Source organism: Alligator sinensis, unplaced genomic scaffold (genome assembly GCF_000455745.1).
Source record: "Alligator sinensis unplaced genomic scaffold, ASM45574v1 scaffold569_1, whole genome shotgun sequence".
In the NCBI taxonomy this organism is placed as follows: domain Eukaryota; kingdom Metazoa; phylum Chordata; order Crocodylia; family Alligatoridae; genus Alligator; species Alligator sinensis.
In genome coordinates, this window is record NW_005841914.1 from 3,262,070 (window position 1) to 3,273,456 (window position 11,387).

General features: G+C 48.3%; 1 protein-coding gene across 13 annotated transcripts in view; it reads right to left on the minus strand.

Moving 5' to 3' along the window:
- KAZN (kazrin, periplakin interacting protein) overlaps positions 1-11,387 on the minus strand; it is a 236,425-nt gene that overhangs the window by 40,884 nt on the left and 184,154 nt on the right. For all 13 annotated transcript variants that reach the window (XR_003092892.1, XM_025198103.1, XM_025198101.1 and 10 more), the window contains 2 exons: positions 9,377-9,513; positions 3,692-3,862 (listed from right to left, as the gene is read on the minus strand). Coding sequence is in view for 12 of the 13 variants with exons in the window: in XM_025198103.1 (XP_025053888.1) it covers positions 3,692-3,862; positions 9,377-9,513 (308 nt within the window). In the remaining variant the exon portion in view is untranslated. The remainder of the gene's footprint in view (positions 1-3,691; positions 3,863-9,376; positions 9,514-11,387) is intronic.

The following is an 11,387-nucleotide window of genomic DNA, read 5'->3' on the forward strand; positions in this document are numbered from 1 at the left end:
CCCAAGTGATGCAAAACTTGCCACCCAGACCAAAGGTAAAGGCACAAGTCACTCAGTCTTGCATGCTACCCTCTCCACAGAGCAACTGCTCATGCAGACGTACCTGGCTGTGAGCTGTATGCAATCACAGCAAAATGTGCCCAAACAAAGCATGCATTCATTTGGTAATCTCCGACTCTCTGTGGACAGCCCTAACTTTGCACGGGTTGAATCTTATATTGGAACCGTTCCTACCCAGTAACCGGCACGTCTGTTTTTCCCTCTACTGGTCTAAGCGGAGCAAAAGTCTTTCAACTAATGCTGCTTCATTCACTGTTTCATTCTAGCGATTTTGTTCACGCGCATTCAACTCAATCAGAGCAGCGCACGCATGCCCCCTCCAGTGGTAAATGCCACTCCCCATTTAAAGCAAAGTTATAGCTGTCCACAGCCTCAGAAAATGTGCAGAAGGCATCAGCGGTGACACAACCCGTGCAACTCCAGAGTTAAGAGTCGGTCAGCATTGCCAGTAAGCATCCTGATTTTCAAGGGTTTATAAGTTACTTATAAAAAGTCCCTCCAGACTGCAGCTGGGCCACATAGATGAGATCTCAACCCATAAGCCTTTTTTTTTATTATTCTTTCTATCAGCAAAGAGTCAATAAACAGCCCTTTCAAAGCATTTCCAGGCACTTTTCTTCTGCCTCAAATAAACATTACTACGAAGCTGCCCGTTAATTGTGTCCAAGTCATTTCCGCCTCAAGTGGGCTCCATGTACTAGATAGTTTTCTCGGACTTGCAGCCCTGCAAGCTCGCCTGGGGCTCTGAAAGCCCAGTGGAGCTCTTCCCTTCTCTCCTGCTCCAAGATCGCCTGGCAGGACTGCCCTTGCCTTACCTGTGCCCTGATTCTGCCCCCTGTCACCTCACTGCATCACACCAGGTTGTTTTTAAGGGTTAAATATCACAGGTTAAATATCGGAACAGTTAATATTTCACTGCAATGACAGTTCACATCAGTGATCCTCACAGCGCCCTGGGGTGCCCTGAGGTCCTTCCAAGGGTGCCACACTACGTTAGCAGGGTTAGGTGTGAAAACATGATTTGCAAGATAAACCCAGACCTCTTACTATTTTTCTGTGCTCAAAAAATGAGTTAAAACCAAGAGCTGGCATTTTCTGAGGGGTGCTTTGCAAACTTTCAATGTTTAAATGAGTCACCTGGAGATGCTAGAGGCAAAGACCAGAAAGTAAGCCTTTTGCAGTTCCATCCTCGGGTCAAATTGAAGGCTGACGGCTTGCAGTCAGATAGGCAAACTGTGTATGTGCTGCAACTAATGCAGGAGCCAGGTTGCGGCATTGCAGGCCAGGTTCTGCACTGGTGCCAGTCAGGTTGGCTCCACTAAATACACAGAGGTTGGGGTATTTATACCAGCCAAAGAGCTGAACCCATAGTGATTTTAATGATTAACTGAAAAGAAAAGAAGCTTAAAAGCAGAGGCTTTTTCAAGCCACGTGCATCAGATTCTCATCCCTGGGAAACAGTTGGAAAAAACCCCACCACGCCTATAAAACAAAGTTAGTTATTCGAGGGGGATCCTTGGCTGACCCTGCTACAAAGGTTGGAAAGTTCTTTACTAAAATACTTGCAAAAGATGCCGGTTGCTGTGAACTCACCGGTTAAGACCACTGTGCTGAAGGTTAGTCTTGAAGAATGCATGAAGGAAATGTAGACCACAAGGCTAGAAAGGGGCACTCTGGTCACAGAGTCCAGTCCTCCTCCACTGCAGACCGCCATGCAACTAGGCGATGAAATCTCTACCCTTATTGCCTAAATGGAAATGACTTGGGCCTCCTTTATTCCTCTAGCAAAGCACCTTTTGCTTCAGATACTCCCCTTGCTTTCAGCTGAGTAAAGAAAGGTGCTACTCAGTGCGAATAAAGGGCCTTTGTACATGCTAAAGAGGTCAGAAATCTGGCTTTATGTCTGAATGCCCTTCTGGACTTAAGTCCCAGCCAGTTTGTGGAGCACTCTACAGTCAGACCAATGAAAGGTATATAAATGGTTAAAATGCATTTCCAGAGAGTTTGCGTCATTCTTGAAGCCCGTTTTCCTTAGCTGGGTGATAAAAAGCACGTTCCTTCCAGCTGAACATCTAAGGGTTGAGGCTGCGGAGACCCCTGAAGCGGACCCAGACTTTGAACACTAGGTGTCGCAGTCAAACAGGGATTGCATATACTGAAATCGCAAGGCCCAAGGTGAATCCACGCACAACAGATTGTGATATATCTATTTAATAACAGCAAATGTTTCTAAGCTGAGGGGGGAAGAATGACTTCAGTCCAGCTGTCATTTTTGTTTTATGGCAGGAATTTTGCTTTGAACAATGAAAGCACAGGAGGCTGCTGACAGGCTGCTTATGCTGGTGTACCTGAGCTGCGTTATGGAAGGGGAGGTGCGGGCACCTGCGCTTGGAGATACGGGTGGCATGGATGTTGTTGCATTTCAATGCCGTTATTTCATGAAAGGAAACCCTATGTCACGTTTCTGCGGAGGTGCATGCAGCCCTCTACCTCGTCCACATAGCTCACTGGGTAGACAGCACTCGAGGAAGCATACAGGTGAGCATCCACAGCCTCACAACTAAGCAGCATCCCTAAGTTAAATGATGTTTGCCTTCTGCCTTCGGTTCCATCATCGCTTGTGCCTTCAGCACCACGCTGGTTGGCACAGTCAGAAAAGCAAAAGGACTTGGAAGAATTCTTTGGTTTTGCTTTTTAAAAGGCAGAGATTTGATGGCAAAGGTGGGGGGGGGGGTCTATTTATGGGAATCCTATCTTTGGTTGCTATCTCAATCCCCTGAAACCGAGGGCATTTCTCATCCCTGCAGCTCTGCTACCATAAAGACAGCAACCGCAATTCCATAATCTAGTCACGTACCATGTGTCAGGTAAGTTCGGCCCCTGGGAAACCCTGAGTTCATATTGCAAGCTGGCATGATATGAAGACGGCAAACATTTTGAGCTGAAACACCAGAGGCTAGATTCATCCCTGAGATGGCTCCACTGGCTGGTGGGGCCAACATGGATGCATCTCTCTTACTCAACTGAACCACTCTGCTAGGGCACAACAGCTTTCCAGGGACGTCCTCTCCTCTGCTTTCACACTTGGTACGACTTCACAGTGGGCCCTGGCACGTCTGCAGGGACTCTCAGACTGAGCTCAAGCATGCTTCTGTGAGGACAGCCCCTCTCCCTGCTCAGACTGTAGGACAGACCTTTGAACCACCTGCATTTCACCGGAGCACGAGGTTTTCAGGCCTTCCATTTCGGACGAGAGCAGCATTTCGAACTACAGCCAGGCCTAACCCTCCAGGTGTGGAAATGGATTTCAAACACACTCCTCCCCCACCTTCAAGTGCACAGCAGCCACACAATCCAGGTCTGGATTCGGACTTCCAGCACACCTGAGCTCTGGGCATACTTGGCTGGATTGGGGGTCGTTTCTAGATCATGTCCCTTTAAAACATGTCTTCTGAAGTCACGGTTTGGCAGGACATGGACTAAGCAGACAGTAACAAGGTGGTGATGACAAACATCACCTGGGGTGATAAAGGTCCCAGGTGCGACCATGCAAGCTCCCTCTGGACTAGTTGAGGTTTCCGACTACTCCTATCTAGACAAAAAGCTTCAGTTAAAGACAGGGGGCTCTCACCATGGCTAACTCGGCTTCCAGTTCCTTCATTCGGTTGTCTTTCAGGTCCAGCTGGGAGCGCAGCGCGCTGGCATGGTCCGTTGCCTCTTTGGCTTGCCGGCGTAGCTCCCACTTCTCACGCTCCAGGAGATCTTTTTCTTTCGCGAGTGCTTTCACCGCGTCCTCACTCTCCTGCAAAGACACCAGGGCAATGTGAGGAAGGGACGAAACTCTCTTTCCCAAGAAGTCCATACCATACAAAGCATGACAGTGTTTTATGCCTCATAAAATACAGCAGCTAAAACCTGAACCCTTCAAATGAAATATATGGCACAAACTCCCATTGACTTGAATTGGGACCAGGATTTCATTAACCAGTGTCTCCATTAGCAGGCTCTCTTCACCTTTCCTCTTCATCCTCCTCCTTACCTTCTCCTACTGTAGCAGTGACGTATAGGCTAGGATGCAAGGCTGGCCCCTGGGGTTATAAGTGAGGATATAAGCAAAACTGAACTGCCAACAAACCAAAGGTAAGAAAGAAATTGTCTTTACCATCTTTGTGTCTTTACCATATTGTGGACTAGACCCCTCCAGGAGACCACCCAACCACTTCAGTGACACCTACCCTGCCCGTGGGGCAAAAATCCCCACTGGAGCCCCATCTCTCTCGGGCATCCGTAGTGAAGCGACAGCATTTCACCACAACACGGGTGCCGAGGTGAACACTGGACAGAAATGTGTAGTCAGGGGTTTGCGATAGCATCGGGATCCCAACCCCTAGTGCCATGAAATCTAAGGTCCAGGCAGGACAGACTGCAAGCCCAGCTGCTCTAAAGATGCACCATTTTTCTGTTGTCACAGGCCCCTGGCCTCTCCTGAACTGCTGATGCATTTGGTCTTCCAAAGACAGTGATAGGATAATTGATATCATGTGGAAACACTCCCCAGCTACCAACACCGCTTAACATGCTGTCTTTCTACTACAAAGCAATAAAAATACTGCTTAGTGAGTTCCTGATGTATGCATTTAAATACAGTTCTGCACTGCTGTCCATCCAAGGTATCTGAGCACCCTCCTTGTCTGTTCTGTAGGTCGGGGTTGCAGAGGGCTTTGTAGACCTTCTGGAGTCAAGAGTACTTAGAGCTTATCTGGACTTTCACATCCACGGGTCTAAAAACCATGCCAACGGGCAGCCAAAGCACAATCATCCCTTCATACAGAAGGGGAAAACGAAGCCCGCAGAGGTAGAGAGAGGCAGACAGAAGGAGAGACAAGAACTGAACCTGGGTTAGCTGACTCCCCTCTCTGGTCCTCTATCCAGTGGACCTCATCATCTTCGGTTTACTCTGCCAGTCAGTTGACAAAGGACCCACCTGAGAGGAAACACTCGGACAGAACCCATTCAAGGCTACTGGCAGAAAAGATCCAGGGAAAACATAGTCCATATAGGCGGTTCTCCCCCTCTGCACATGATGAAGCCTCAAGGCTGAGATTTTCCAAGCTGCCTCTGCAAAGTGGACATCCAAGTTCTAGATAGCCTAGAGATTGGCATTTGAAGCATCAGTACACAGGAGTGGCAGCTTATGTTAAATAAGACCAAGCTCACATGCTTTGCAGATACTTGGGTATTTTATTTCTAGCCCAACTGGAAAACATCAGCACCTTACTCCCTTTGGAGGACTGCTTAAGGGACATTCTGAGAGTGGTTTTGGGTGTCGTGGCTGGATGCGACTGTATGAGTTTCTGCAAGTTCCTATCAGAAAAAAAAACCTACAACAAAAGCAGAAACCCAACACTGCAGGCGATGCAGGGAGCAGCGGTCTTTCGACTCCCGGAGCAGCTCTGCATATGACATCAGCAAACCAGTGCTAGACCAAAAAAAGGGTTTAGTTAATAGGGAAAAGGGATGAAAGGAAGGCACATCCGTTTAAATCACTGGCACCCAACCTCCAAGCCCTGCAGACCAGACGAATGGCACAGGGCCAGTCTATGGGCCAGATCCTATGGGTGAGGTCAGTTCACGGACTGGATCTGGAGTGCGGATGGCGTGTGGGGCTGGTCTGTGGCCTGACCTTGCATGTTGGCATGATGTGGCACATGGGGCTGTGTCATTCAGCCGACAGGGTTCCCCGTGGGTCCCAAAATTTGGCAGTTGGAAGAGAGGTGGCAGTGTTAACTAAGGCTCTGGAAGCCATGGCAATTTAATCCTGTTCCCCCAGTGCCAAATTTTTGGACCCATGGGGATTCTCACGAGCCAGACAACATCGCCCATGGGCCACAGGCCTGTGGGTTGGAGGTTGAACACCACTGGCTTAAATCGTCAGCCATAGCACCTCTTCCTCTTCCACTGCCCACCGAGCCCCCAACCCAAGCTCTCGCTGTTTTGGGGCATTGTCAGAATGGGGCCCAAGCCCTGCAAACCTACCCAGAGCAACCAGAGGCCATTCGGCATCCGGCTCTGCACTGAAGCTGTTCTGTTGTCCTGGACAAGTCACTCCCCACAAAGGCATCTGCTTTCCCTCCCTTGCTGGCTATGAGCTTTTGGAGACACAGCTGTGTGACAGCACCTAGCACAACCAAGCTCTGCTCTTACTTGGATCCTCTAGCTCACTGACTCTTAACTGGGGCCCTGTAGCATCCAAGGATGCCACAAGACCCTTTTATGGGTACCAAGAAATATCTGCACTCTGAGATGTGCAGACCCTTGCACATGATTCACAAGGCAAACTCAAAAGGTTTGAAGCAGGAATCCATACTGTCAAAACCAGTCTAGCCTGTTGTGGTCTTCCTGAGCTCTTGGCAACAGAAGACTTCCTCTATTACTTTTCCATAGTTAAAAAATGAGGGAAAGGCAAGGGCATCTTCCAAGGCTTGTCTTGAGACTAGAAAGGTTGAGAGCCACTGTTTTAGGTGCACCCCTAATTCAACTAATAACTTCCAAGCTGCTATTAGTTGAATCAGGGAAAGCTATATCTAGTTCCCTCCACCATGGAGGAAGCTTGTTATGAAGAAGAGCCTTTCAACACTGTTACTGTGAATATTGTGGCTTTCCTGGCCGGTGGACACAGGGACTTTTCCCTCGACTCTGTGGTGGACTGGCACTGCTGCTAAAGCTGAGTCTAGGGTACGGCTGGCACAACTCAGAATGAGCAGATCCTCCCCCCTGCTCATTAGGGAAGTACAATATGCCCCTAAGTAGCCACAAACATGTGACAACATTAGACAACCTTCTTTTTCCAGACACACTGAGAAACTCTAGCTCCCGTTGACCAGAGCTGGGGCTGCCCAGCATTTCCAAGAAAAATCAAGTATATTTTTGCTTAATTTCCAACTGCAAAGTAGACAAGGTCAATGGTGACACAGGCGCTGTTACACAATATTAGTGCGGTTCTAATCCAGTGACCGGGGTGGGGGGGTCAATGCAAACTATTCGTGAGGCTCAAAGGATGATTTGTCTTCTATCCTTCTCCATGGATGCAGAAGATGACCTCAGAGTCACCCATATCCCAGTGCATGGGTCATTTCATACGCCACATTGCTCCTGGAAATCAGTCATTAAAATACGCAGGCTGCCTGCCATGGAGCACAAGTGAGGATGCATCCTCTCTGCAAATACAGCCCCCCCGAGATGGACAGAGGCTCCCATGGAGACTGCACCGCGTGAGCCTGTAGGAAGCACATGGAGAAGCTGGAGACAGCGAGACATTCCATAGTCCCACGCTGAAAGAGCGCTTGGGGCCCCTTCCCTAGCTGCATGCATTCCTCCCTGGGTTCATCCTGTGCGTTTGGTTGCTGTTTGCTAATAGCATTGATTTTCTCAGGCTGGGGAGGCAGAAAAATATCATTTCCCCAAAAAGTCCACCACCAGATTCAAGGGGTCTTTGTTTGTAGCAATGCTTTAAAAATAGCAAGTTTCTCTCCTTGCATGGAAAAAAGCCCAAAATAATTACAGATGCTGGATTCCCACGGCTGCTCATTTGAGTGGATGGCTTTATACAGCGTAATCAAAAGCAAAACAGGAAACGGTGTCTAAAAAAATATCCTCTTGCAAACACTTCAGAGAGGCTGAACATGCTCAGAGAAATGCTATTTATTATTAGGCAACTTAAACTAGTCACTGCAGTTTATATGTTCTTTTAACAAGCTCTTAACTTTAAGGGAAACTATAAAACCTGTCCTTGAAAGTAACCTGCTTTACAGTTTCATCCCATAAAGAGAAGGATAGAGCAGACACCATCTTGTTGCAATGGATGTTTTTCCAGCGTGACATAACATAACTCTGCTAATTTAATCACTAGTATGACTTTTTTCCTATTTTATTTTTCACCTTGTACCTCGCAACATATTTCAGTGACTCGAGATGTATTACCGGTAGCTTTGCATGATTTTATTTGCCTAAGGTCAGGGTTGTTTTTTTTTTTTAAATGAGGGAGTCAAATCTCTCCAGATCTTTTCACCACGATCGTTCATCATGGTAATGTGGCTGTGAATAGATTTTGGACTAGACTCTGCACCACACAAATTTTTGCCATTGACTGCAATGAGTGGGGGGTGGAATCAAACCCTTGGTCCTTTTTAAGACAATTTGCAAGGCTAACATTTGCAGGCAGCATTAAACAGTAACAGGCTGCGGTGCAGAGACTGGACTGTTGAATGAGAGGTCATCATGATGGTGCATGCATCACTCCTGGTGTTTTCTTTTCTCTAATATGCAATGGAGGCAAAGGGGAGGGAGAGAGGGGCTAAGACCGAGCTTTCAAGGCCTAATCCAAAATCCACTGGTGTCAACTGAAAGGTTCCCATGGACTCCTGGGGACTTTGGACAGACCACGTGCAGAAGCTATGGAGCTCCCAGCTTTCCTGAGCTCAGGTAGGCTAGGGTGGGTGTGATAGCCGGTGCTGGGTCAGGCCCACACATCTGCTCACACTTGCATCCAGGAAGGACTGCAGCAGTGTGGCCGCTTGGTGGTCTCGGGAGGGTGGAAGCCGGGTCATAGCAGGCATTTTTCCACCTCTACCTGAGGGCTTTTCTAACAGGCACCTTGACCTGCCAGCTCTGTTCGGGCCCCAGGAACGTGCAGTGTTTTGACAGCATCTGGCTGCAATTCACCGCTGACGCCGTCTTTAAAACATCAAGCTCTGAGCCGATACAAAGCCAGAGTACAGCAATTAAAACAGGATTGTTTACACGACCTTATGGGTCAAATCAGAGCTTGGCTAGGCTGACGTAACCCCACTGGAGTCATTAGGCTTCTCCGTGGCTCCTAACACATACAGACTTGGGCCTTTGTTTGCATTATGAAGTGTGTTCCCCATTTCTTGCTCTCTCTGAATATTTATCCCATTCTTAACTTGGAGCACAACTAAAGCGGCAGCAAAGAGACTCCCTGGCACTAGCCACAAGGTTCAGCTGGCCGGTGGTAAGAGCTCCTTGCAAACACTGACCACCTTGGTCCCCTGCTGCCCAGTGATGCTGCTTTGGGCAGGAGGAGAGATGATTCTTAGCTAGAGAGGAGTGCACCGGGTTCAAGATGCAGACAAGCTCGAGGTTTGGATGGTCTGTGCACACACCTGGAGTAACGGGCTTTGCTTTACTCTCCCTGTTAGCTCATAAAGAACATATATAACATCATTTTGGGGTGTGAGGTGCCAGCCCTACTTGAGGGAGGGCGTGCTGACTATGCAGGAAGTCCTGCTAGACTTACTTTTCTGTGTTGCTCGTAGTTCCTGATGAAGTCCCGTAGCTGTTCCTCCCGGCTCTCCAGCGTGGCGTAGAGCTGCTGCATTTGGCTTACCAGGTCTGTTTTCTCTGCCTTCAAGCGTTTTCGATCCGCCTTCATGGCTGCGTGAAAGAACACAGGTTCAGCGGGAGCCCGAGCCGGCAGCACACCAGGTTTTTTGCATTAGGAGACCTGCCTGTCAACCTCTCCAAAACACTTTGCAAAATTAAAATTCTAGGAATGACTCTGAACTCCTGACCTTTCCATAATACGGCGTGTGAATGAAAGCAGGGCCGGGACGCTCCGCTGGCACTACTGGGATGATGCAAAGGGAACTATAAAACCTGCTCTGAGCTAAAGACAGCAGTTAATTCACCCAGTTCACATCCATTTATCACAGACACCTCTTTCAGCCGTCAGAGATGAGACCTCTGATCCAGCAGGGTGCTGCAACATAAGGTGAACCCCATTTACCTTAAAGGGCCCATTCATACGCTTAGGCTAAGGATATGCTTAAGTACCTGGACTGGGGCCTATATTTCATTTAAAGAAGAGTGGCCCATGCTATTTTTGAATCATGGTGTTACCTGGCCGTGCCAGAGCCAAACCAAATATCCCCCCACCCTGTTTGCAAACCAACACATGCATTACAAAAACCAGAATCCCAGGACAACACTTGCACACTGCAGTATAAGTTACAGCAGCAGTTTTGCTTCCTGCCTCTTGTGTTACAATGCAATAAGCTGATGGGACGTGAGTAGCTATTTCTTACAAGTTCCCCAAGCCCTCCAGCACCAGCTCGGGGAATTGGCACTGCTCCAGCACTGCAAATGTGTAGACTGGACTCGAGCACAGAGAAAATGTAAGTTCATAGCTTGTTCTAAACATTAGAGGGTGTAATACAGCCTATATTCTCTTTGGGAATAGGGGCCAGGACCAGAGAGCAAACAGAAAGAGACGTGCCTTATGAAAGGCAATTTCTCGTGGTGCTTTCAGCTCAACCAGACGTGGGAAATGGCAGGAATCTCATATGAAAACTTGCCCCCATGAGACTTCTAGCTCAATAATCACTCAGCCAAGAGGTTTTTGACAGCACACACAAGCACGTTAGCAATGTGATACTTCTGACCAGCTCCTCTCTGGGGATCAAACGTGGGCTCCCTGGATCTAAGAAATGCATGTTTCTACTCCTTACTGCAACGGATTCAGTTAACAGTGGTGTGACGTTACCTTCCTTTCCAGCCTCTTACAGGCCAACTGGACCCCGAACCTCTTTGCGGCCTGCCCAGCGCCTGTCAACATGTTCAGTATTTTATGAGATCCAGATCGGATTCGGTCACCTGCATTTGTGCCCGGTCATTTTACGCCACTGCTTTCAGCAGGGTGATGTGCTGAGCCAGGTCCTGCTCTGCCGGGAAGGGACCCCAGAAACGGGTCCAAACTGTTTGAACTTGCAGGCGTTGCTACCTGGAATTGTCCTGACTGACTCTGGAAAGCCCCGTGCAAATCCCATGCTTGGCTGGAGAGGAAATACCAGTATTAAAGGCCTCTTTAATCCAGCGGAGAAAAGCTCCAGAAGACCTAACTGGAGGACACTGAAACCAGATCAGTTTGTGTTAGAAAGAAAGCACAGATTGCCAACAGCAAGGGGCACTAATGTCTGGCACAGGAGACCAAGGGAAGCGGTGAAGCCTCTTTCTGCCTCTAAGTCGGCTGTACTGCTGTGTACCTCTACAAATCCACCTTACGAATGATAAAAATAACTTTGTCACTCCTACCACGCTGAAACCACTCTGACCACCTAAGAGAAATTGTAGAGTGGTTCTTCATTTTCTTTCCCTTCACCTGTATTTCTGCTTTTCCATCCCTCTATAAGTTTGCTGCATACGCCAACAGCTAGGCATGCCAGGGGTGTCTTTGGTCCTTAAAACGATATGAATTTATGCTGCCAAGTTTCAAAGACATTTGAAGGCATGGTGGCCTACAACCAGCAGGA